This window comes from Symphodus melops (genome assembly GCF_947650265.1).
Source record: "Symphodus melops genome assembly, chromosome: 11".
In the NCBI taxonomy this organism is placed as follows: Eukaryota; Metazoa; Chordata; class Actinopteri; order Labriformes; family Labridae; genus Symphodus; species Symphodus melops.
The window spans coordinates 15,846,711-15,874,701 of NC_136701.1; the positions used below are offsets into that span (position 1 = coordinate 15,846,711).

General features: G+C 39.4%; 2 protein-coding genes across 2 annotated transcripts in view; one reads left to right on the forward strand and one right to left on the reverse strand.

The window, feature by feature from the left end:
• gabrb2b (gamma-aminobutyric acid type A receptor subunit beta2b) overlaps positions 1 to 27,991 on the forward strand; it is a 107,143-nt gene that overhangs the window by 6,877 nt on the left and 72,275 nt on the right. The gene's annotated exons all lie outside the window — the stretch shown is intronic.
• Positions 9 to 27,980, reverse strand: gabra6b (gamma-aminobutyric acid type A receptor subunit alpha6b). Its single transcript, XM_079356667.1, has 10 exons — positions 27,557 to 27,980; positions 27,283 to 27,401; positions 26,798 to 26,865; positions 25,536 to 25,756; positions 24,937 to 25,019; positions 24,192 to 24,335; positions 23,750 to 23,902; positions 19,063 to 19,340; positions 8,246 to 8,502; positions 9 to 1,173 (listed from the first exon to the last, which is right to left on the reverse strand). Exons 1-10 carry the CDS (start codon positions 27,643 to 27,645, stop codon positions 1,161 to 1,163), a joined length of 1,425 nt encoding a protein of 474 aa, XP_079212793.1. The 5' UTR covers positions 27,646 to 27,980; the 3' UTR covers positions 9 to 1,160.

The following is a 27,991-nucleotide window of genomic DNA, read 5'->3' on the forward strand; positions in this document are numbered from 1 at the left end:
TTCTTCCATTTGGTTACATCTAATGGAGTTGCAATGAAGTGTTTTATGTGTCATACATTTTGCAGCCTTAACTGATTCCTCCAGCTAACATGAAATATCTAGTACAACTTGCATAATTCTATTGCTGGAGGCAGGTGTTGGGTGTTTCTAGGTTAAAAAAAAAATACATCACAGCTTTAGACTTTGACAACTTATTTTGTTCTTATCATTAAATTATCCACTGACATTTATTATTTTTGTACCTGTGTAAAAATCTAGGGCAAGCAACGCTGTCAATGTGGAAAACATTACAGACTTTATGTGTAAGTTTCTCGTATGTGTGCATGTTTTTAATACTTGACATGATTTTTTTTCCTCTTTTCTCTCTAAATCTGCACGTCAAAGTGAATATTCAACCCTGGCAATGCATATTTGGAACGCACCATTAAAAAAAAAAAAAAAAAAAACACTTTAAAGATTGTGCTCCACATCCTCAGTACTCCATCAGCAGAGGGAAATTAAGCCAATGGACCAAAGAAATGCTTTTGCAAATGGGTGTTGTGGGAAGAAAATGAGGAGTGGAAAGAAAGAGGAGGGCTGGAAGTGAGAGAGTTCCTGCTAGTCAGTCAGTCAGTCAGAGTGTATCCAGTCAGGAAAGAGAGAGCACCCATTCCCCTTGTGTGCCCTAAGTATCATTATAGGGAATGTGACATATTTAACTCATGCAATATCACACTCGTGTGGGAATGCATGCATCCTGCATACAAAAAAAATAACTACGAAGAACAAAGTAGTGGCTCTACCCCTGGCTCTGCAGCCTAGCTAGCTTAGCAGCTACATCTTGCCCCATAGACTTGAGCAGGGAATTGAGACAGATACAGAAAAAAGTGTCATCATGTGTGGCTTTTTTAGCATTAGGGACAGCAAGAGATTTAATACCTGTTTGAAATGTTTCCAGAGCCTGGGGCACGCACGCTGTGAGCTCCCGGGTCAAGTTGGCAATTGGAGCTGGTTCACCTGCTCTGAACACACTCACTTTCCAAGGGAGTTTAAAAGAAATACAATGCACTGAGGCGGCATAAAAGAATGCTTGGCAAACATGTGTCATCTATTTATTGAGTGTATATATGTATATGTTTGTGTTTCTGTGTGTTCCTGTGCACTTGAATCGAACTCTTGGCTTAGACGGTGTCCCTGTAAGACAGAAGACAGAGAAATAAAGACAGAGTGAGTAAAAAGATGGCTACCAAGTACACAGTGTGTTTCAAGCAGATACAGGAAGAGAGAGAGGAGCATCCTGGTGTGCTGCACGGTTAAAAAACATGGTCTGCTTCAAATTATGGATCTTTTAAAACATATTCAAACATACAGATTTATGCATACACACACCTACACACACACACACCTACTTCATTTCACATCTGCCTGCACAAACACAAGCACAAAAGCACAGTAGGATGATGTAACAGCATGCTCTGGTTCAGGGATGCTGTGGAGGCTGGTATTCATTCCTGGCTGAATTTAAAATTTGGAATTATTCAGTCCCTTGCTGCCAGTGTTGTTCACAGAGACCCTGTGAAGCTCGTCTGGGTACCTCTGCCAGGTAGTTCACACCTCCACCTCCTCCGCCTGATGTGTGAAAGCAGGAGGCACTTTTGACAGCACTGTGAGCCTTTTCCAGCCAGAAAACTTATACTGTACAAGGCTGCTGGCATAGAAAGCGCTAACTTTCTTTGTTTTGGGTTGTTAGGTAAAAGAGGCATTTGGGTGGTAGATCATCTTCTGTATCCATGTGCTTAAAAGGCAAAATGGTTTTAAAGTTAGATGCTTTAATTGGATTTCACTTTCTAAAGTGCACATACTTTCCAAATAAACTGCTTCTGCTGCTATTGTGTACAAGGTGTACTATCAGCAATGTGGTTTAATAGGTATCTCTGCCATATACTACTGAATTTTGCATGATGATTTTTTTCAGCTGTAGGCCCTATGTACGTGTAACCAGTGTGATACAGTTACTCCATATGAATTTATATGGTTTAAATAAGGTCGCCTGATGTACATAAACCATCTAAAGCCGCTGAAGTACAAATGTGTGTATCTATGAGTGGTCCCAGTGCCTAATAAACATGTTATACGCATTAACATGATATACGCATATACCTGTAGAGCCAATGAAAACAAACAAAGCGTGTCATGGAGGAGGTTTGTTCTACATTGACATCATTTAAAAACAGCAAGCTTTGTTTTCCACTTTTAAATTGGCACCAACTGGGGTGACAGGTGGTGCCGGGGGTACCGGGGGTACCGGGGGTAGCTGTTAGCTTGCTTTAAGCTTTTTTTCTGAAAGCATTACAGTGGTGTAAAAGTGTGTTCATTACGCCTAAGTCCAGATCCCATTGTTAACAATACATGCATGCATTTTTGTCGCTTATTGCAATAAATCTAAACTTTAGCAATATGCTAATAGCAAATTCTTATATCTAGTAATCGACAAAAATGCGATTAGATGTAAAGTCCTAGTTCAACACAAAATTCAAAATCTTGGCAACTGCTGCATGTATCTAACAATGACGTTAACAATTACAATATGTGGACACCAAAGCATATGCATTTTTACTACCTATTATTTTGTATGCGTTTTGATTTGTGTTAGCGTGTCCTGATGGTACGAGTAAATGTTTTCTTAAAATGTGTCTGAATAATACCATCGTTGATGAGCTGTGATAAGTGGCCAGACATTGGAAGAAAAAAAAAAAAAAAAAAGGTTAATTCAATCACTATTTCAACACACCTTATTCTAGGGGGCTTTAAACGTGTTACCTTCGACTTACTGTTCCAAATATTGCAGGAAGTATCAGCTCATATGAACAAAATGGAGCTGACCGTTTACTTCAATAAAAGATCAATATCTAAACTATTGTGTTGCCTCCATGCATGAATAATAATAGTACAATTACAGCTGTTTTGACATATTTGAAGATTCAACACAAATTGCTTTTTGTTCACATTGAATTCACCTTTTTTGTATTGATATCATCTATGATTTTGCCAGTCTCTTCTGTTGTCACCATTTTCAAGATTTGTATTCTTAGTAATGGAAAAGCCCCTCTTGCAACTAATTACTCCGAATCGAATTGGCTGTGAGTGAGTAGTGTTCAGTGTCTTGCTTTGGGGCACACTGGCAGTTCATGCAGCTGCTGACAGACTAATACCGTCTCTTGCAGTGACTGAACTTTTGACCTTTCGTGGTTCGACCATTTCTCTTTGAATAAGCCGACCCTGTTTCATTAGCTTCATTTGCTCAAGTAAACAGATGGCTCCATGCAGTCATTACAGAGCGGATTCCCAAGTGCTCTAAAATGACTGCATGATAATGCTGTGGAGATGAGGTTTTTGGGACATCACTCTGCTTAGCTAGTTGGGCTGCCCTGTCTTATCGTAGAGGAAGCAGAGTACATGAAGTTCAGTGTGGGGGGTGAAGGGGGGAACAGAGAGGAAGAGAGTGTGTCTGAGAGAGTGACACCGAGATAAAGTGGGAAATAGAGAAAGCAATTGAGTGTGAGGGATAGCGGGGCAGAGAGGGAGAGGGAGAGAGAGAGAGAGAGTGACGACCAAGTCATGGACAAAGAGCAGTTTTCTGCTGTGATAACAATTTATCTCTCAAGAAGGATTTGTAAATGTTTTACGCTTCAGAGTGCACACAGGCGTCCATGTAAACACAGGTAGATGTGTGAGAAATTCATTCATGCAAGCACACACAAACTAGGTGACAAAGGCAGATGTAGCAATTCCCGCAAGACCGCCGAGAGAAATATGATAGATGGGGGATCGCTGTTTCTATCAGTCTTCTTCGCTCCCTGTGTGAATGGCCTGTAATTGAATGATCATTACACCAAAGTTATGGCTCTGGTCCTGCAACCGAAAATAGGAATTGAGTTGGATACAGCATTTAGTGGTTTTGATTTACGTGCAACAATGGGGAAGTTGTTTTTCAATCCTGGCACTCTGATGGGCAATAAAGAGAAGAAGGGCTTATCACCTGCTGTACCCGCTCTGACACACACACACACACACGCACACACACACACACACACACACACACACACACACACACACACACACCCACACCAGTAAGCTCACCAGCCAGGCAGCAACCAGCTGGAGCCCTTCAGAAGGAAGTGTTTTCAGCAAATTTGTTTCCTTCATGTCTCACCCTGAATGGCGCTATTCATTAAAATAGCCTTGAGTCGGGAGTCACTGCTGCCATGGCACATTAATACACTTCTATTCCTGTATCCTCACAAAAGTAGACACGTGCACAAATCCACCTGCACACACGCACAGACACAAACAGATCTCTTCTGGTCCAGCTCATCCTTGTAAGAGTACCTTCTATGATAAAAAGCAAAGCTACAAAGAATGAAAGGGAGCTGCTGCACTTATTGTGATCTGCTTTCAGTTTGAGCCACTTGAGCTGGATATTTATTTATGTGGCGTGAATTGACTTTCATTTATAAGTAGTAATATTTGGATTAAGATGGAACTAACTAAAAATCAAAGGGTCACTTGGGTGGGTGGTACTGAATAGAAATAGTAATGAACGGTAAAGTGTTAATTGTGAAGTGTGAAGTATTGTACCGTGTAGTGGGATTCAGCTGTGCAGCACTGCTTTCTTTTTACACTCCAGCTTGAGCCTTGTCTGTACAGATTCAGAGTTCAGCTCAATTAAACGCGCATTACTATAATTTTACCCCGTTTACACTTTTTTTATTTTTTTTTAAAATGCATTTCCATTAGCCAGATGTAAAATCTGATTGAATAACATCTTGGAAACATCAGGCCTAATGAAAATCAGCACATGCCATAACAAAGTCCAGCAGACTTCGGTCATATGCCAGCACAGCTTTTGCACATCCTCACAGGCTCATTTAATTCCCTCAATCACACAGATTACTGCTCTTATTTCTGTAATGTTTATATCACCAGGGCCTATTTTGGTTCAGTGACTTTTTAAAGAATGGGCACACAGTCATATCAAGCTGTGATGTCATGTATGCTGTCTCTCCTGTGTTGATTGTATAAGAAGTAGATGTAGCCTCTTAGTGTCAAAAGTGCTTGTACTGTACCTGCATTCTTTCTTAAGTCCATCACGGTGCTGTTCCACTGGTTGAAAGAATTGTACAGTATGAAACAGAGGGGGAATTTACATTGCTTCGAAGTTGATTTAGTGCCGAAGCTAACATTTTTCTAAGAAGGCAATGGCCTTAATCACTCATCAAGCCTTCTTTAATACAGCATGATAGATAGATAGATAGATAGATAGATAGATAGATACTTTATTGATCCCGAGGGAAATTCATGATGATGTTTATGTTGGTAAATATGGTACCATTTAGTGATACGTCAATGCTACACTTGTAGTAGCTATTGAGACATGGCTATGCTATCATTCAAATATGGTCACTTCTGGTTCTAAAAATGCAAGATCGCAACAGCCAAAATTCTTTGGCTTGTTAGTAGGCCGATTGAAATAAACGTAACTTCTACAACACCAAAAGCAGCATCTGTGAAGGGTGACAGAGTTGTTCTGTGTTAGACTATAGGGACAGAGGGAGAGAACAAGAGGGAAACAGTACAAAAATAAACACTACCAATTACTTGACATTTTTAAATTATGGACATAGTCTGCGTAAGGCCTGCATAATTTAAGACTACTTCTTTTTTTTTCTAAGAAGGTTTTGCAGATAAACCACAAAAATAATTTTTAAAAAATAAACTGCTTTGCAAGTTTCATTAAACATATCCACTGGGTGACAATTAATAATGATGTGAAAATTCAGGTAGGTTCAAAACAGATTAAACAGATTGAACTTTTATTTTGAAAAGTGTGTCAGATGCATGTTTTGCATGCCCGGGTCACATATCCCACATCAGTACAATGTCGGGAACTCTCTGTACATGAGAGCAGTTGTTTAGGTCTCCAGAGTGACCGACGCTTATGTTTTTAACATGAGTTGCAAACTGACCCATTGCATAGATTGTTAAAATCTATGAGCGTGTTCAGGCAACACACTGGCTCTTGGGCACGACTTACTGCAGGCAGCTTTGCTTTCTTCGCCAAAGCTATCAAAGTTTGCAACAAGAAGAGCTATTTTAGCATTTACAGCAAGGATGTTTTTGTTCAGTATTGAGGGTGGCTTAAACATTTTTTTTAAAGTAACAGTAAACAGCTAAAGAATTAAAGCAGAGCAAGGTTTAGTCTGGTGCAATTCATGGCATACAAGGCATTGCTGAAATGCCTGCAGAATGCCAAAAGGTCAGTTTCTCTGTTATTGTAGCACACTGGGGAATCTTGTGTTACAATTCACGACATTTACCATGAAAACATGGAGACCATTTGTTGTGAAAGTTTTTCGAGCACTCTACAGTAAAACCTTTACAGTAATCAGAGCACAAGAAAGACTTGGAGACAATGTCCACATAGCAGCATTGTGATTGAGGCAACGACATGGAGGTTTGTTCTGTGCAAGGTAATCTGGTAGAACACATTGTATCAGATCAACCACGTCAGCGAGAAACTGCAGAAGCCTGAGTGTTTCTCTTGAAACACTTGAAAAAGAAACAAGCCCATTAATCTGGATAATTTCAGGGAAAGTGGATTTGCTGCCTCTCCAACTGATGCTAGAACGATAGCAGGAAACCTTGAGGATTTTGAGATGACAGGACATTTCCCTGATAGGCCAGCTGAATAGATGAGCACTTGACGAGCTATAGAAACAGAGTTTTACTGCATTTCCTGGGGCAAAAAAAAAGTAATAGGGAGTGATAGGATTGACTGGAAAAATAAAAAAAATAAAGCAGGTTACGATTTTTCCTTAAAAAAGCACTACCTACACATGAACAGGACAAGATCAGCAAGCAGGGAACTAAGAGTACCTTTTTGTTCACAGTGAGCACTAAAATCAACGCATGCTGAAAGTTAAATCAGTTCATTTGGCTACTGAACAGCTTAACATTTAGCTTAAGGCGCTATGGTGCCTTTGCAGGGCCTTACATTTGGCTCAGCTGATTCAGTGTATTCTATGTCTTGAAAATAGCCCTTAAATAAACTCAGACACAAATGAGAATTTAGTGTGCGTTTTTGTGCCATCATTGCAGCTATGGTTCACTGTGTATGAAGAAAACAAACACCTACAGGCTATTAGGACTTCAGCCTGTTGGCACTGCAGTGCTGGACTCAGTGCAAAACACTGAATGACAAATACAAAGCCTGCCAGCGTTGCACCGTGATCTTGCAATGCAATTATAATTCAACGACTGTATGAAGCCTGTGACCATTCTTCAACTATGCTGATACATTAAGAAAAGCCATATGGTAAATTATTAGAGCAGTAAGTGCTTTTTGTTGCTGTTGAATAAATGATGGGCTCTCAGGCTGGCAGACACGCATAAAAAGGAAAATAAACATATAATAGTCAAATACATACTGTACATCCACATACGAGCCTCCATCATACACACACACAAACAAACACAAACTGCACGATGTACATTATTCATGCCTTCATAGATCAGCTCTACATGGAGCTTGAAATATGGTTTTAGTTTGGATAGTTCCACGTAATATACTGAATCTTGACTTGCATAATAAACTCAATGTAATTACATATACATATTAACAGATAATCAGCATCAGCAATCAGCTTGTGTCCGTGGACATTTCACTGTAAATGTTGTCATGTATATTTAACTCACACAACGTTGGTGGTAGCAGCTGAGCCACAGTTTTGTGAGCTGGCAGAAAGAAAACGTGGTGGACAAATTTTAGAAACGTTTACTTAATGCATCAAAGCAATTCATTAAAATGTTTTGTGTATATTCTCACTGCAGAAACCCAGTTGGATTATTGTGTTATAGAAGCCAGTTGTTGGTCCGATAGGTCAGCAACAGCATATTGGTTAGAGTTGTTACCTTTTTAACAACAATTGTGCATGTTGTTGTATCGTTTAAATTCGGTGCTTACGTGAGGTCACGTATAGAAACACTGAAGAGTCTGTAGATGAAATGACTGTCAAACAAGCAGGATCATTTTTTTTCCATGAGACCTGGTATAAAATAAACACTAAATATTGCAAGCACACACATGACACAACTTGTTTACATGTATTGTAAAAGCCTGGCTGAGGTTGTGCAGGGCTTAAGCAAATAAATGATCATTAGATGGAAGAAGCTGGAACGACTTGTAAGAACCGTGCCATCTGTTCACCTGGACATCTCCATGGTGTCCTTGGTGAGATAAACGATCCAGTAGACCAGGTTGAAGGCGCCAAACGAAAGAGGGAAGAGGATGCGGGAGTATTTGTCTATGATGCTGGTGCCAGTCAGGACGTTGTTGGCCGGTACAGCTGAACCTTGCTGCAGGAAGGCTTGGGCATTGACGGGTGGGTTGGGAAATGTTTTTGCAGGGCGGTCAAATACTGGCGCAGAGTTCATCCTCTTCTTCAGAACACTGCTGGCATCCACCTGGGAGAGGTAAAGAGGAAAGATATATAGCATCTGTCAGAGGAAATTCACATTAAAGGGAATATTTCATGATGTAATATAAGGGTATAAATAATGAACCGCTGCTGTGCTGTTGTACTCAGGGCATCATAAAACGTCATATTTTATGTGCTAATAATGTCAAAACTGGAAACTAGTTCTGCATGATAACAGTGCAGCATGTTGTAAAGGGGAGACATCTCATAGCATCAATGTTTCAACCCTAATTAGGAAAAAAGAAATCAAGCAAAATGTTACAAAAGTATTCTGAATTTAAAGGCATACTGTATTTGCGCAGCTGTGAGATGATCAGTGATTGGGATGTGTGTGTGTGACTCTAAAACTCTGTCCAGAATACCAATGAGAACCAAAGTAATTAAGCCCAACAAAGGAAATCAATGTTGTTTTGTTTCAGATTTGATGTGATTTCCACCAGCCCGCTCCGTAAAGACTGATGCAGTTGTGGGAAGCAAACAAAACATATTAAACGAGAGAGGCTCATAGTGTATTGACACATGATTATCGCTATGCCTCGTCAACTTTCAACAAACCAGCGAGAGCTCGGCACATGCTCCCTGCTCCAATAGTTGTAAATCAGCTACAGTATCTGTGCAAAGAGAGGGGGAGAGAGAGAGAATACGCCTGGGAAATGGGTCAAGGAACACAGAGTTGCCTGTAGGTAGAGTCAGAGAGAGTGAACGAGAGAAGCTTCCTTTTTGTAAACCAAAGAAGAACAACACCTATGTACAGTCATAGTGTTGGACTATATTAATCTTTGTGTACCTCAGAGTGGCTCCATTTTTTTTTATTAAGGGAATGAGAATTATCATCAGAAGCATCATATCATCTTCTCTCTTTAAAGCTTAAATGACTTCAAGGCTATACTTCATGAGGTCATGGGTTTTGCATACATTGGCCACATGATTATGACCATTTTCAAAAACAGACAGCGTGCATTTATGTAATATTTACACTAGTTAACTGCCTCATACAGTATTGCTTATATTAAGTAACAGTCACTGGATCATGTTTATTTTCCATGCAGAATATGGCCTACAGCACTGTAGACTTTGAATTGTTACTTTCTTTGAGGAATGAACTTTACAAACCCAGAACTTAAAGGTCCTGTATTTCGAGCTGTACTCAAACTGCAATCTTGGAGAAAAAACTGCAGTCACTTGGTTTTGGCTGTATTTGTGAGGCCACATGGTTACTTGTTCCTCTAAAGGTTGAGGAGCTGTTAACAATCCTCCGGCTGAGGGAAGCTCTTCCAAAAGTGCATGGAGGACAATCTGAGAATGAGACGAGATGAATCGCTCCGAATGCAGATGCAGTGGTTTTCACTTGCACACAGTACAATTTTGAACTTTACCGAATGTTTATTAATGAACTACACATTAGTTTGAACTTGTGCTGATGCTCCCTTCCATCGACACATACACATTATGTTGTGTGGCAGATATCTTTAGATGTGCAACTTTCAACTGTGTCTTTGATCAAATCCAGTGTTCTTGTCATTCCAGTTCTGTATGATAGTCCAATGTCTGGAGAGTAACCATGGAAACACGCAGATAACGGGGTGAGGAAGAGATCCACATACAGCCGGGGATTTTTTTTTCCTATGACTGAACTGAAGCTCTACATATAGAGGTTCACGTTTGTTTTAGAGGCTCAAGACATTGTGTTATCTATATTATACAGTTCCAACTTACTCTGTAAGTATTTCTCTAGAGAGTCAGCACATTGCAAAAAAAGAATCATTCTCCCTCTACCGTCACTGGAGGACACCTTCAGATAGCACTGTCTCTGCAGAACCAGCTGCATAGTGAAGAATGTAACTCGCTCCTATCCATCTTCCAGCTCTGCTTCCATCAGGAAGTTGTGTTGGGGGCCTAAAAGATCCGCACACGAAGGTTTAAAAGCATTTTTTTCTCCCAGCCAATGAAAGAACAACATTGAACACTACAGGACTTACTGTTGACAGCTTGAGTTGCGCTGGAGGCGCTCACAGAGAGCATCTCACTGGCTTTATGTTTCTAGGTCACCAAAGTTAACTTCCATTTCCCTCTGTAATGACCATTGTTTGTTTTAAGATAGTGTGTACATGTACTTAATATTCATTTTTTTGTTCAAGGATATATCACCAAGGAAACATGCGAAGAATGTTGTACCCTTTGAAAAGACAAGTCAGTTTAGTTTCTTCTCTGCCGTTATTGTTGACAAAGCTGAAATCAGAAGTACTTCCCCTTCTCGACTTTGATTGGTCAGTAGGAGAGAATTAAAACTGACAATAGTGACGCTGCTCCAAAAATATAACTGTTTTCAACTAAGAGCACTGTATCGACATACAATACAATAATGTCATATTTGCAGTAAGAAATGGCATCGTCAAAACATGTTGTCATTTGAATACGTAGTTCTTCATGAAAACACCTGTTAGACCCAAGGGCCAGTCGTGGTGCAAAAATAGGTGGTTGTGGCCACAGGAGTTTTGAATGCAGGAAAAACACTTTTTATAATTTATGGTAACATTTCGTGCAAAATTCTATCTTTAATTCATAACAATCAAGGTGCAATTCTATCCTTATAAGACTCAATAATATCCAGAGGTCTTAATACTTTTTTAACTTCTGCTTTATAGCTAACTTTTTTTTTTTTTTTATAACTTTTTATAAGGCTCCACGTAAGGAGGTTCCTCTCTGTGTGGAGTTTGCATATTCTCCCCGTGCCTGCATAGATTCTCTCCGGATGCTCCCATAAATGGTTGTTACTGTAAGTTAACTGGTGACTCTGAATTGCCCGTAGGTGTGAAAGGTGTCAGAGAGGCTGGTTGTCTGTCTATGTATGTCAGCACTGTGATTAACTGGCAAACAGTCCAGGGTGTACCCCACCTCTCGCCCAATGACAGCTGTGATTGTCTCCAGCCTCCCCACGATCCCGAACAGGAAAAGTGAATGATGGATGGATTGAAGTTTTTATACATTTAATAGATAGGCAAAGAGTGTATGGCTTAATGAGAGGAACATTATTCTATAGTTTTAGAGAAGCAGAGCAAATTTTGCAGTATAATCTGCAATGATAATAAAGACATTCTATTCTATTCTATAAATTACATTTTCTCTTTGGCGAAGCATGAAACTCACATCATTGTTATCACTTCAGTGCAAGATAAGTCTTTACTGTTATATAGAACTCGTAGTTGCCAAGTACCAAGTGTAAAAGAGAGGGAGGGAGCAAGAGAGGAAAAGGGACTAATTTCCCTCAGACTTTTTTTTTTCCCATTAATTATAACATTCTTTTCAATATACTGTTAAAAGGAAAAAGGAAAATACTAGTATAATAATGATAATGAGGTCCTGTTAAAGGTGTGTGCACTAAAAGAAGGGATGAAAACCATAGATCAGGATTCGCAAAACAACACAGTAACATGACAGGGGTAGTAAGGAGAGGGTCCAGATGATCCAACATCTGGTCCTGCTATTGTTAAGCTTACTCATTACTAAATTAAAATTACTGTGTATATCTGTCAGTTGTGTTGAACTGCAGCGCATGCATACGATCAAGCTTAACTTGAAAAAAAGAATAGACAGTGTGACCAAAAAATATTTGCCCAGGAGGTCTTTTTTTCTCTCTCGCTTAGCAACTTAGATAACTCTAGGCTAACAGCTTTTAGTGTCTTTCAGTGCTATCACTTAATATAATGGTTCTTCTCCCAACAAAATATGATAAGCGATGATTTCCTATGTGTGTACTTGTATTGCTGCTCCGATACACTAGCTATTTTTGAAAACCACAACAGGCTTGATTGTCTTCTTCCTAGTCGAACCCCAGGGGGATCAGCTCTTGCTCTTTCCAACAGACCCACATTGACACATGGAGGATGGGAACTGACTGATGGATGTGTGAAGGCTGATAGGTATATATATATATATATATATATATATATATATATATATAAATGAGTGTGTGTGTGTGTGTGTGTTGAGGATTGGATGGAAGCTACATGTAGGAGTGCCTATGAGTATTTCATTGTATACGTTTAAGGTTACTCTATCTGTGCACTACCCTTATGGAATGGGAGTAAGTGCATGGAGGTTCATTTGTGTAGGTGTTGAGTGGGTGTGAATACACATTTGGATCATTATCAGTCGGTGGTCGAGATGAATGTTAATGTTCTGTTTGTCTTGATACATATAAGGAAAGGTAGCAAGTGTATTACATACTGTATATTAGCTTCCGCAGTTTTTTTTACTATTTATAAATGGAAAAAATGGAGTGCTGCAGAATGCATTTTGCACCACAAAAAGAAAGGATGAAGCGAAACCTTATCTGCAAACAAATACGCTTTGCAATATCTTTTAAATATAGAGCAGCACAACAATGCAACTCTTTCAACCGTTCACAAAGACATTTACTTCGATATCCGTTACTAGGTTAATTCTGAAATCTACATGCACAATTCTTGAGATTCCAACCATGTAACGTTTTTCAAGATCCAACCTGCACAGCAGCAGCAATCTACGCATCTGTCAGACCACCCACAAACAAACAATTCTTTGTAGTTCATTTTTACTGGTATCTAATGGTCTACATTACTCTTCCAGTCAAAATATTACAACAAAAACTGTCCTGCTGCATCAGCAAGGGTCCAAACACATAACATCCACAAAGAACGGATTGATTCAAAAGTTCTGCCTTTGTTGAACTATTTTCTCTGTGCTGCTAATTCTTGACCTTGGAGCTTTTGATTGACATCTCATTTGACCGATCAGGACCATGCACTATAGACAACTATAGCCAATAACAGTAGGGATTTTCTTTCTCTTCTCTACATGGCCGGCATTAAACAGGATACAGATGTGTCGGTTGAAAAAGGGAGTAGCAATGGGTCGCAATCTCGTCTCTTGAGAAAGCCAGGAGCAAATGAGGTCAGCTATCACGCAGTGATTACAAAAGCATAGCCACTGTTGATTGGGCTCGCACACTAGCCGATACCAGTATTGATGAAAACTAATTTTGACAATAAAAGTGTCTGGGGTTCACACTAAATCATTGATCTGTAGTACAGTTTATACTTTTGGGTCTCATGAATATGCATATAAAATATTTATTCATTTACTGGGGAAAATTAAAGTACAGAGAAACAACACAACAGGTCAGACTCTGTAAACCACAACCTCTTGAGGGAAATGGTTTTGTGCCACAATATTCAATCAAATGCAGAAAATCTGTCAAAATTACTGTCAAATAAAAAAATAGTGTCACATGAGTTTTTTTGGACAGAAAAAAATACAATCCCAGCCCTATTAAGTGCCCTATACACACCAGAAAGAAAATAGTAAACCGACAAAATTCACCAATGCATTCTCAGGGATATTATCCCAATAAATGGCCAGAGGTTAAAAACGATCTCCGGTTCCTTGGAGTCATCCGGTAATTTAATCATTTAACCACGATAAGCTATAAAAAAAAAAAAAAAAGTCTAGCACAGCTGAGCCTTAACCCCCTAAAGTTTTAGTATGGCTTCATAGCAGAGAGTAGGGATTTCCAATTTCTCCTTGCTTTATGCTGAAGCTTCTATTTTTGCCTGGATCCACTTTTTCTACCAAAAGACTGAGTTTTTGTAATAAGTTGCTTTTAAAATCTCTGTTCTAGAATCTATCCCCTGTAGGTAAAACACTCCACCACACTAAAGTTTTAAGCCACTTTTCTGTCAATGCTAGCAGACCAGAGTGATGAGGTAGGATCTTAATGGTTTTCTCTACTGCGGGTTGGACTTAAATATATCCAATTTTTGGAGCCATTGCTCTTTCCTGAGCTTTAAAAAAATAACACTAACAAGGACAAACTATTAGTGAAAATACAACTGCCCTGCTATAATAGATGAAGTCGCCTCAGCGGAGTGGTGATCACCAGTCATTGGATTTTCCAGCACCTGTGGCTGAGCCTATAAATAAGGGTGTCTTCTTCTCTTCTCTCTCTCACTTTTCCTCTGCTTCTTCTCCTCCCACGACTGTTTTTATTTTCTATTAATTTCCTGCACCACATACTGCACCACCTACTCACAAACACCACACTGACAATACATGCAGTGCCCTTTACACACTCTGACAAACACCCCCCTCCCCTTTGTGCTTACAGTTGTATATTTGATTCATTAAACAAGCTACTTGTCTTGTGTTTTTTTGTAAAGGTTTCTATTCCTGTTATGGCTCTACCTGACAGTCACAACAGGTCGTACTGTTTTAAATCGTGACTAGTGGAGGGCTATTTCTATTCCCGATGATACACCATTGTTTTTTTTTTCTCTTTTCTCTGTGTAATGAAGAGTCTTCCCTCCTACATATTTGTTGAAAGCAGTCATTTTCCATGATGCATCCCTCCCACTCTCTCTTTCAGTCAGTGTAACTCGCTCTCACGAACACACAAAAAGAACACAGCAGAAAAATACACCACAGCGGCCCCTAACATTCAACTCTCTGTCCCGCTCCACACAAACCACACTGGGCCAGCTCTCTGAGCCACCCTTGTTGTTGTGGTGGCGGCCCCCCTTCTCCTTTGACCTCGCAATGATCCATCGGATATTCCCTTAATCTATGGCTCTTGCGTAATCTGCAGCAACATCATTTACAGAGGAACTGCCTGTCTCCTCTTGTAACTCTCTGTGGTTATCACTCAGTAACGGGGCAGAATAGAGGACCGGGTGAGAGGGATGGATGGATGGATGATATAGATATACGGTGGATAGATGGATGGATACGTTATTGTATAGAGTGGTGATTGAAGTGTATGGATATGTGGGGCATTATTTACTGCAGATTAAGTGTGTATGTATGTGTGTTTTTTTAATGTGTGCTGCTGATTTTATGTGAATGTGTGGGACTGTGAAGCGTGGCTAAAGTGGACATTGTTTCACTTTGGATATGTGGATAGTACAGTCAAGCAAAAAGGGAGGGAGAAAGGCAAAAGAAGGTTGGTCAAGAGATGTGTGCATGTGCGATAAAGAGAGAGAGAGAGAGAGAGAGTGTGTGTAAAGAGCCTAGAAGGCTCACATGAAGAGCACTGCAGGGGGCTGGAGAGGATGCAGAAAAAAAGAGGAATAATGTTACATGTTTGTGCAATTTTTGGTGTGTGTCTGAGTGGGATGGGACAGAAGAGATGAACAGGAGGTAAACATTTTTTTGCAAAGGAAAAATGAAAAAGTCGGAAAGCCAAAGCCAAAAAGAATGTCAACACAAATGCATAAAAAATATCTCATGAGGAATCAATTTCGTGTAGTTTTAAAACAAATTTAACAGCCCACAATGGCCCTCAACAGAACAACCAGAAAAACCTTAGAACCAAAGATTCATTCAGAATTATTAAGATTCATTAAGACTCAATGGGAAAAACTGCACACCATTTTGGTCACCATAAATGCTCCGTCTCAAGGTCTACAGTTCTATACAGTTTGCGTCTGAATGCTGAGAATGTATTCTATAGTCATACAGAGACAGGCATGTCTTCCTCAACAATTACCTGTGACTTTTCTAATAAATACTGCAAAACATTTACTACCTGGTCTCAACAGAGCCAAACACAATTAGAAGGGTGCAAAAACAAATCAATAAAAAAAAACGTCGAAGAGCAGACGCTTTTTTTGCAACAAGGATTACTTGCATGGAAAAAGGGACGTTTTTTCTCCAAATAACTGCATGATGTCGCATTTAAATATTTGCAAGCAGCAGTGGCACGAAGAGACGATGTTTGCTCTGCAGCACATTTAGGGGTGGATTTAACCCCCCTGCGTATGCTTTATGAATCAGTCAGTGTCTTTTTGGTTCCTTTGCACAGGTTAAGTGAATGCAAAAGCAGCACAATCCTTTCATGAACCAAGCCTTAAATTATTGACATTCGTAAAATCTACTGCCAGGACTGTAAAATGAGATAGGGAGGACAGAATAGACAGTCATCAAAAGGGAACTATAGATTGAAAGTGTGCTAAAAAAAAAATTGCTCGATCCACAGGAGGACTTAAACTCTCATCCATTTCTATTGTCTCTCGAAATATAAAACACAAGATATATATATATTAGTTGGATTTAATATTAAATCAATCTCCAAGCTTGGTGGCTATTCTGCTTTTAGGGGGCATATGCAGTACAATATAATGCATCAAAAAAACAAATGTGAAACTTTTGACCCATTGTGTACACACCGGCTGTATGCATACAAGAGGGGATATAGTTTATTTTAAACTGTTCATATACCAGAAAGGTCTTTCATCACCAGTTGTATCACCCTCTCTTTTCACATCCAGCCTATACTTTATATGCCTTGCAGCACAGATGTGTTTACATTCCGTGCAAATAAAACAAATTGGAAAAAAAAAAAAAAAAGAGCAGAACATTGAAAGTGTTATATAAGGGGGAAAACAAGCCGAGAATGGATTAAGAAAGGAAGACAAACAGAAAATGACATAGGAGGAGGAAGTGGAGACAAGACTAGCAAGTGACTAGAGCTGAGGACGACAAATGTGAAAGTGGGGGAAAGGAGAAAGCCAAAAAATTATTTGCATTACACTGAAATGAATCCCACCTCAGTAATGTCCACCATTAAATGTATTTTACCCTATTTTTTTCCAAAGATAGATATTTCATGTTTCATTTTTGTGATAGACTAAATAGTATTTATTCTTTCGGTATTTAATGGTATGTAAAGAGAAGAGTTCAAAAACAGTAAGGTTATAACTTTACAGAGTGTTAAACTAAGCACGAGCTGAAGATTTAATGACGGCGAGTAGTCAGTAATCCATTGGTTATGAAGTCCTTTACTTATAAATAAGTTTAAAAAAATCTCTATATATATTATTTCTGTCAGAATATAAGAATATGGTTTGAGTAACAAATTTAAACAATAAGGACTGTGTGTAAAAAGAAGGCTTTTACATTCGTACATTTTACAAATCAGAATCAGAGAATCATCTGAAAATCTGTTTTTTTAATATTGACGAAGCCAAAAATGACAAATGGAATTATTCAAAAACTATCAGAAAAAATTGATTCAACAGATTACTTTCAAGTACAACACAGTTACTCCCCTGTTTCCATTTTCTGCACCAGAATTGAAAGGCCACTAGTTTCAAGTTGATTAATCTGGCTTTGGCGTGCCATAAGCTGCTGACATGCTAGCTACCAAAGCGGTTAAGAATGATTGTGAAACATTGTGGTGGTGTTGCGAAAAAAGCAGATGCTATTGATTTGATGAAGCAAACCATGAGGTGGGGCCAGAGATTTGTATTTGCTGCTATTGGGGAGCTCATCTTTCGAGTGATTGCGCTCTCAAATAGAATATTAGCAATTCATGCGCTGCCGATACTACTGACGCGCAAACACACCTGCCTACAAATGCACACCCAATTTGCATAACATGGGTATGCATAAACACCTGTCCAGGGACATTGGACATGGGATGTTCAACGAAAGGTGGACTATCCAGCTGAAGGCAAATGTACAAATCTGCCGACATGAACACATCTGGATGTAAAATTAAGCACAACAAAGGCAAGCACACACACAGCATTACATATAATTTCATGCACCCTTCACCCTCAGATAGTAAGATCAGACCAAATCAGCTGCCAGCATGTCAGATAATAAATTAACATTTCCCCATTGCATTCGCCCATTGCTTCGCTAATTTTTGAAGTATAAATTAGCGAAGCAGATAGAAGTCGCCTATAAGAATTAAAAAAAAGTGGGTTTTTTTGCTTGCCAACAGTGCCAAGTAACAGGTCCTTATGTCTTTCTCCGGTTCCTCAAATAGGTTATTTTAAAACTCCATGTGGACCCTCAAAGGGACGACTATCTATAACATCTGCAATGCTCCGACTTTTCCTTCGGTGAAGTGTTGTTTCTAAATCTTTTATCAGTCCAACAAACAGCACCTGTACGAACCTCTCTAGGTTCATCATCACTATGTTTGCATTTTATTGGTCGGGTCTCCAAAATACACGAAAAGATCAATTTCCCACACCCTTGTAGCTGAAGGAAAAGGAAGTGTATAAATGTCAAGGTTTGCTTCGCCCTTGATTCATGGTTCTCAGCTGGTTGAGCCTCAGGACCCACTAACTACTCAATAATGAAAAATCACGACCCAAATGTCTTATTTTTCTTTGAGAACTCAGTCTCCTGGGATCATATGCTTCCACGTGTCCACAATACTGTACATCCTCATGCTTTCTGTAACTAAAACTTAGGAAGACCTCCTTTAATGAGAAACCTGACATACTACATCGCATGCAAATCACAAACAAGGGTATATCCTTCACATAAATTTCTTTCTCTTCTGCAACTATTTTCATCAACTTATTTTAGGTGTACCACCATTGGAACACACTAAAAAATGAGCAATTTTATCTGTAAAAAAAAGTATGCAGGACAAATCAAATCAAGAAATCAAGAATTTTCATGTCAGTCTATCATGACGTTGAATCCGCGGTCAGAACACATCAGTCGATGTATGCAACAGAACACCAATTATGAAACAGTTGGGCAGACTTACTGATGAAACCTCTGTATCGTTCCCTGTGGCTGCAGCCGGAGCTGCAGCTGCAGCTGCTGCCTCCTGAGCCGCCGCCTTCATGGCCGCTGCTTTTCTCAGCTCCCTGTTAGCTTGAAGGGTGGAGAAATAGTTGACGGCTGCAAACTCAATCAGGGCGGAGAACACAAAGGCAAAGCAAACGGCGATGAACCAGTCCATGGCTGTGGCATAGGATACTTTGGGGAGGGAGTGGCGGGCGCTGATACTGAGCGTTGTCATGGTCAAAACAGTGGTGATCCCTGTAAACAAAGAGGGGATAGGGTTATGGAACATCATTGAAAATATCCTCTGGTTATTATACTGGGCTTTTTGGAAAAGTCACTACCTTGTGTTTAATAGTTCCAAAATGTTTAGCCATAAATGATTATGGGATATTTTATGAATGATAAAACAAATAATTTTCTCATTATGAATCATTTTATCAACGAATAGGTAATGGTAAAAGGTAATGGTTGCCATTTCAACATCTGTGAAGTTGACTAACTAGAACATTATTTACCATTTAATTTGAGCACAAAGAAAGGAATGAAGAGCCACAGTACTTTTATGGGTCAGCAAAAGCATGAACTCCCTAGATTCTTACATTTTTTCGCTAGCTACGTTAACATTTCTACCACGTTTACAGAATCAATGCTAAGCTAAGTGCCTCCTGGCTATGTCTTAATTTTGTTAAATGGCTTAATCAAACACTGCAATGTACGCCTGTCCTTTATCTTAACTCTTAGACTTGTTTGGCATTCTCAGATCTCTCTCAGAGGGAGAAATACTGTATATGTCAAGTCAATGTCATAATGGTGCACAGAGTAAGAATTTCATGTGTTGAATGATGCATAGTTGTAACTAGCCAACAACTCTTAATTCAGTGAGTAGTGATATTCCTGAGAGATATGAGTATCTGAATGTCTTTGTTTGTCTCTCTGTGACTCACCACATGGGAATGTTTGTCAATGAACAACAGTGGAGAGGCTTGATTATGGGAGATCACTGCAATCACCTTATTTTGAATGCACAAACATATACACTCACGTACATGGTCAGTAAATAATGAGGATAAATAGCTCCCAGTTAGCTCTTCATCTGACTCCAGAGTCTCTTTTCTTATTGTTTTATATATTAAACCTCAGGGCGTCTCGTCAAAGTTATTTTAGCATTTAAGTGGCAAAAAAAATGGCAGCATCTCGGTGGATATTTCAACCATCTGGGTAAGAACTTCTGGGATCACTTCATCATCTCAGAGACAAAGCAAATGAGGCACTCTTGTGTTTTCTGTGTTAATTAGACCACAATACAGCAGAGTGGATAGACACAGACACAGACAGGTGTAAGCATGCACCTTCATCACGGATACGCAGGTCTGAAAATGTTCAACAAACCATAAAGTGATGCCCATGTTTACTTCCCAAAATTTGATTGTATCGCTATTGCCAGAATATTAAACTGAAGCCATACGATTCTTCTTTTCTAAGACTCAGTCTGTGATTAAAGATTCCAGAATGCAGAAGATTTAACTCTTAGCAGAGAGCCAGATACTACATTTATTTTCTTGAAAAAGAGCTAAATTTAACTGAAACACAACTTGGATGGCATTGGCAGTGTGTTAGTCAAAAATAGCCCCGGTTCTTCTCTCTGAACTCATTCAACAAAAGCTGTTTGTGATATAACATGGTATCAACATATCATTACATGTATTGAAAGCGTATACATGCTGAATAATTGTACTGAATAAAAATTGTTTCTCCAAAGATACACTGTATTTTCGACATATGGCAGCAGCTCTGTTTCATAGCCCATGACTAGAATGTCAGGCCATGTGGCATTTCACTTCAGTGATGTCTGCCAAAGAAGTCACGTCAGTAATCTGTCCATAAGGGGTCTAACTCGTGCCCCCGCTCTGGCACGCTAATAAAAGAGGCCACATATCTGTACACATTCTCGAGCAATGCAACCACTTAGATGACCGGACTCAAGCCACAAAGCATTTGATACTATTTGTTTAACACTTAACAAGCGTCTCACAATGCCAGTCACTAGTGGAATGTTTGTTTTTTATATTTTAGAAGACGAATGATTTGTCTGTATAAATGGATTTAGAGAGGGACAATGACATGTTTTTGATATATTTCTTAGCTAAATCAAGGCGGCACTAAGCTGTTTGATGTGGAAACTTCTGGCTATGGCTCCAGATTGATGCTTGGGCTGGAACAACTCTGTATGCATCTAAAGCCATTCATGAATTCTCTTAGATACGTGATGGTTTGAATGTTGCATTGCACAAACAAAAGGTTCATGGGTGTACATTTTAGAGTCTGGACATCTGAACATGTCAAAATAAAGGGATATTTTGCCACTCGCGAAACACCTCTTACTCACTTGGAGGACTTTCCTCCGACTTGCCCAGATTCTATCCTTATTAAGTCAGAGAAAGATGCTGACAATGAACATCCCTTTTAATGGCCCATTAACAAAGTATATATCCAATTCACTTTCATCAAGCTAAAGCAAGCAGGGAAAAAGGTCCATTGAGCCCTGCTGTCCATGCTTTTACCAAATGTGTGCTGTAGTTGTGCTCATTTCATTAGCAGCAGTGGAGGAACTTATGGGGGATTTAATGCACTTGCTAATGTCTCAGAAGCTTTTTTCTTTCTACACAACACTTCGGCAATGAAAGCAAGCAACTCTTATATGAAATCTCCTCCCATAGACAACCAATGCTCACTGTCTCAAGCTCAAGTTAAATGATCGCTAAAGGGGAGGAGGGACATTGAAAGGAAGCCTGACAGGGTAGGAGGGAGAGGCAAGAGAAAAAGACAGAAAGAAAAGAAAGAACAAGTGTGGGAGGGAGGGGGATGAAATATAAAGACAGGAAAGAGATGAAATGCTTGGGGCGTTTATGTGCTTTTATAGGGTAAAAAAAGCAAGGTAAAAATTAGGCCATACTCAATTAAGTCTGTGAGACTTGCGCTCAAGGGACTTTCAGCTCTTAGAGAGGTTGTTGACAATCCAGCACACCACATACTATGGCTTAGTACTTAATGTACTCTCAGGGTGGAGCACATCCATATGGCAATTTCACTTCCCTTTCATGGTTACCTCATTTTCAACTTCCCATCTTGTGCAATACCGAAAAGCGTTAAATAAACTTCAATAATAGTATTTTTTAGGATGAACTGCTTTCTATTCTTAATAGCAGAAACATATGGAACCTCTATTTGTAGCTCCAAGCAGTTTAGTAGCTCATAAGCAGAATGATGTGATATAAGAATCAAACTTTATCACAGTTTGAAGATAAAGTTAAGCCTTTTCTGCCATAAAAAATCCAATATGTGGTATTTTACCTCTTCAATAAAAAATCTTCTGAAATGGTGTGCATCCCTTGGGTTAGCCCAAAGCTTCTTTTTAACAACAGCTGATGCAGAGAAAGAGACAGGGTTTTTTTTTTTTTTTCCATCTTACTCCACAATATTGAGTGAAACGAAAACAGCGGGACGAGTGAGGTTAATGAGTTGCCACAGATGTGCTTTCAGCATGAGGTTCTCAACTTCTCCACCATCACTAATGATTGGGATCTACTCTCTGAAGAAGTGTGCAGCCTTATCGGAGCTCTGGTGTGTTTCCAAAGACGAGTGCAGACGTACAGAACCGTAACCTATCACAGCTGAGAGTGCTACTCCGCTCTCAGCTGCAGCTTGTTGAAGATTAACACGAGTGGAAATAGGAAATTAAAAACATTTGCAAGAATTCCTATACCCTTTCGCTCACTTTCCCCGTTATTTTTCACTGTCCTTTGTCTCCGTCTCCCTGTCGCTCCGTCTTTCCACTTAGTCTCTGTCTTTGTTCACTGTCTCTCACCCTCTCTGCTCCCCAGGCAAGATCTTGATGGCAACTGTAGCGTAATGTAATGTGAGCAAGCGGAACCTGTGAGTGCTCGGATGAGGGCCAAGTAAACATCCTCCCTCTCTTGGCCCCTTCCATGTCCAATTTTTCAAAAAAGGACATTTATTACCATTTCAGCTGCACCACAGTGGAGGAGGAATGGCCATAATGAAGAAAAGGTTAAAATATCCTGCAATTACTGTGTTTGTCTATTTAACGCAGTGGAAGGCAATGTTGTATGGGCTTCTTTGCGTAGTTTAACCCAATTAGGATGCAGAAAATTGAGGAAGTACGTTGGCTCATCGGCGAGCTGATGAATCCAGGAAATTTTAATTTGAGCTTTAGTTCCTATAACAATTGAAGTTGAGTTATACCAGGTAAATTGTGCTTACAACGCCACCATTTAATAGCAAGACACTACACCATGAGGGAAGACCCATGGCAGGAGCACTGGAAAATGTCCTTCTCCCTCGTTCTACCAAGCAAATTGATGTGATTTCATTTTTTTTTTTTTTTTCACATTACAGCTTTTAATGTTTTCAATCTTGAAAAATGACAACCGAGAAGACTGTTACGTTATCTGCATAATCGTTTCTGGCACAAGAATACAATCTGATTGTCAAAACTAGCCAGAAAGTAATGTGCAGCATGTGTTCCTTTCCATTTGTCCTCAGTCTGTATAAAAGGCCACTTTAACACTTGCAGATTTTGGAAACTGAGCTTGGAACAAACACCCAAAGTTGTACAGCTTAAAATAAGAATAATGAAAGCTCACCAAACACAGTCCGAGCTGGAACGGATTCCTTATTAATCCAAAATGAGACTTGAGCCAGGATGACAGTCATAATGCAGGGAATGTAAGTCTGGATGAGGAAGAAGCCCATTTTCCTCTGTAGGTGGAAGTGAACGGTCATGATGACGTATTCACCTGACAGGAGGAACAACGCAAAAGTTAGCTTTTTCTGGTGGCAGATACGCAATTTACAGTCACAAGTAATGTATCATCCATTCATGAAGATTCAGTATTTTTGTGTAAAACTAATCATACTGTTGATAACTGCTTCATCAGACTGAGAATGCTGATAATTAAATTAGCCTGTATGCATGTTGATTTATGGTACAACTACAGTTTATACTCAATACAATATAGAAAAAAAAAGTTATAATCTAACACATACAGTACAATTTATTATATTTGGTTCAAATTTCTCGCTCACCTGTGTTGGACTTTAATCGCTCGCTTGACACAGTTTGACCAATAAGGTCGTACTGAAGCAAACTGGATGATTCTTCTGGTACCTCGACAGATGACAAAGGACCTTTCTTCCAGGTATATACGATCTCACTGATGGGGTAGGCATCTAGGGCAGGATATATGAAGAGCTATGTTAAATAATGCTGGATGCTTTTTTTTTTTTTTTTCTTGCCAAACATTTGGGACTCAAAGTGCAAAATAACTTAAAGTAACTTTGAAATTTTCAGAGGATGGCTTAAAATACACAAAAGTCTTTAATGCTTCAACGGTGTCTGGCACTCAAAGTTGACCCTTCCCACGAATAAGAGATCAAATAAGCATACAAACTGTCAAGCCTTGAAAACAGACCTGCATGTCAGTATGCTGAAAAAGTTCTTAGACATCATCCTTGAGCCAAAAAAAGCCCTTTCTTGTACTATCAAAGAATTTGACCCATGACAGTGACATTCAAAGGAAAAGCAGCAATGATCTCGTGTTGTAGCTGATACAAAATAACAGTTACAGATAACCTCAAAACTTTTCATTTTGTACAACATTTTCAGGATTTAGCCACATGTACTGTGTATGACATTTCAAATTGAAATCTTTGCTGATGCGCTGTCAGATTCCCCCATCAGTCAGTGTCTCTACGACAGACTGATCACTTTAGAGTGACACCATCTGTCAGAACAGCAAGGCTTCAAAAGCAAACAAACCAACAAACTCACAACTCCCAAACTTGAGTGGGCAGGCGTGGCCATCCATCGGGAAGTTCATCAGACGCATGGGGCACTCAGCATTTATAGTCAATCTGAAAGAATAATAAAATGTTTACAGGAAGGGTTTGACTTTTTTGTTTTTACACTGATACATTTTTAAACTGAATATGTAAGAGTGTGTATCACATCCTAGAAATATATCCTATGCTGTTTTAGAGAAAGAAGTAACTTTACCTCAAGCTTATAGGTCACTTTTCATGTATAATTTTGATGAAATTACTTAATTATCAATCATTTTAAAGTATGTTTGATCCATTTTAAAATCACATTTTGTGCCATCAGTAACTCGAGGGGATTCATTTTTTCATGCTACACATCGTCTTTTTGGAACGGACATGGAGTCATGTTTGTTTGAATTGCCTTCCAGGGCCTGTTTTCAGTTTCAGATGCCTCATATAATCTTTTTTTTTTTCTTTCGGAAAAGCACTCCTCATTTCTTTTCATGTCTGTGCATATTCTTGGATGCTTGTTTGTTTGATTTGCTTTCCAGGTCTGTGCTCTATTCCGGTCTTGGCTGGGTTTGGAGCTGACTGTCCAGCACTGTTTACCTCATGGTGTAGAGGATAGTTCCGTTCTGCATGATGCGGAACAGCTTGTTGGGGGTGGTCATGTTGTGCGAGATCGACCTCTTGCCATTCCGGAAAAAGGTGTCGGGCGTCCAGATATTGCTGACCATCAGGTTGTTGAGCCGCAGGATCTCAATGGGGCCTTCGAATTTTAGCCGCTCGTCGATCCAAGTCTGACGAAAGAACACGTCCATGGTGTATTCCTGGGTGGGAGGTTAGAGTGTGAATTAAGGATGTATTAAATACCATCTCTACCATGTCTCCTTCCAATGCTGCTGGTGCTGCTAGTATCTCCAGTTACCCCGGAGAGAATAACAGATGGGTTTATGAGCCGTGGTTTTGATGGACCTGCTGGTGGAGTTCTGGCAATGTGATTGCTTTTTTTTTAATTTATGGACTCTTCATATGGTGCTAACAGTATAAAAAAACAAGACTGTTCATGCTATTTTTAGTATTTTGACTGGAAAAAAAATAAGATGATATATGAAATTCCTTCTCAACACAATTCAGCTCAAATAGAAGACATTAAACATTTCTTTCATTTTTAAGGTTATTTAAGCTTTTATCTTTTTTTCTATGCCCTGTCAGATATTAAAATAAACTGAATTTACTGATTGGTGACTGATCATCTTTTAAAATATGAATAATTATGATATTTATAGACTTTATTTCATCTACAGAGTAAGCATAAACTCTTTAATAAGTGTCTATCCTGGATGCTTTTAGATCAAATGGATGGCCTGATTCCCTGGAGAGCCTTTTAAATGCCTCTCAATGGAACTGTCACTAGCATATCACATGATAGTTCAAGTAGGCTATAGATGCAGGAAAACAGTGAAGCCTAAAGCCTAAGCAGTGCAGAGGAGATATACAGCACTCAGCCTATCCCATGTCAGGAGGAGAAAACTATCCCCGTCCCAACATCAGCCACATCTCTCTCTCTCTCTCTCTCTCCCTCTCTGGCAAAGGGATTGTCAACCAGATTAAAATCCTAAGCTGCACTAATGACATCCTGCCCAAATGCTGGAATAATGAAGGCTGGGAGGACCATGACTTCAGATGCCAATGCACAGAGATGCCGGGAAAACTGGACATATTCTTCTTTTTTTTTTCTGTTTGTGTATTGACGTTGACTTTGATAACAAGTGATGAAACATGTGCATGTGCATGTCAGCCAGTGAAATCAGTCTTTGTATCCTGTGTGTGTGTGAGTTTCAGCAGTCAGCATGTCTTCCAGTACATACCATCTCAACATCTGAAACAGGTCCAAAGCTGGTGACAAAGATGTCAGTTTTGACCTCTGTAACCGGACCTACAGCAGAGGGATAAGCAGTTTCTTTGATGCAGAAAAAAGACAAAAGCTTTTGAAGAGATATTTAAAGTTTTTTTCTAAAACAGAAAACAGGGAAAGGATAGAGATACGTGTGATGTATAGCTTATAAAGATATAAGGGTAACTGACTCAGATTGGCTTCAACGATGACAGCATATGAAATTGATTTCAAACTGTTTTCAAATGGTTTCCTGTCATTAGCTGGTAATTTCATCATCATTGTATAACACACAAAAAATGATATGTCGTGTTAGATGATTTCAGCACAATAACTGAATCAAAATGAGATGCACACAACTCATGGAGTAAAACTTTTTCGTTCAGCCAAAATGAAATAATTTCATCATTTTTGGAGCAATAATTTGTACAATACAACATGACACGGTCATGGGCATACCTCCAAATCCAGGTCGCAGCCTGTTATCATAGCCATCCAGTAATCTATCCAATATGCGCGTGATGTTGTCCAAATAGATACTGGTGTCACCGTTCTTATTTCCCCAAACACTGCTTGCACTGTAACCAAAGTCCATAAGCACTATTGAGAGTTCATTGAAATGGATAAAGAACATTGGAAAATACAGAGTTTCAAAAAATACTCATCGATCCAGTCCTTAATTCCCGTGCGTAAAAGTCGGAGAACATGCAGAGGAAATAGTTGTCATACTCACCAAGCCAGAAATAAGCAAGTTAAAAGGAAAGCCATCCCTCGCAAACACCCCACAATTAGAAATCCCTGGTCAACTTTTAAAATCAGCATATTCCATCGTATAGAAACATGATTTAACGCGCGTTAGGTCTTCTTTTAGTTGTGAACCGTGCGAGGATATCGCGCCAGTCCAACACGACTTCACTTTCCCTCTAGTGCGGTTGCGCCCGCCTCAGCCTGAATCGCTCAGTTGGAAAAACCTGAAGAGTTTTTAAGAGAGTGAAGAGGAGGGACGAGGGGGGCTTTAGCATCCACGGAAGAAGGCATTTTTACAAGAAATACACTGGTCTCACATGCAAGGTGGATATTGACAGAGCGTGTGTGTTGAGTGGTTGCTGAGTCCATTTGTTTGAGGGATTTAAGAGAAAGGCGAGAAATAGAAACAGAAAGAGAGGGG

Coding starts and splice junctions, on each gene's coding strand:
- gabra6b (XM_079356667.1), bottom strand. CDS start 27,645: ATGCTGATTTTAAAAGTTGACCAGGGATTTCTAATTGTGGGGTGTTTG. Junction 23,903..24,191: donor GCGATTAAAGTCCAACACAG/GTGAGCGAGAAA, acceptor TCCTCCTGTCAG/GTGAATACGTCATCATGACC. Junction 8,503..19,062: donor ACGATACAGAGGTTTCATCA/GTAAGTCTGCCC, acceptor TACCTCTCCCAG/GTGGATGCCAGCAGTGTTCT.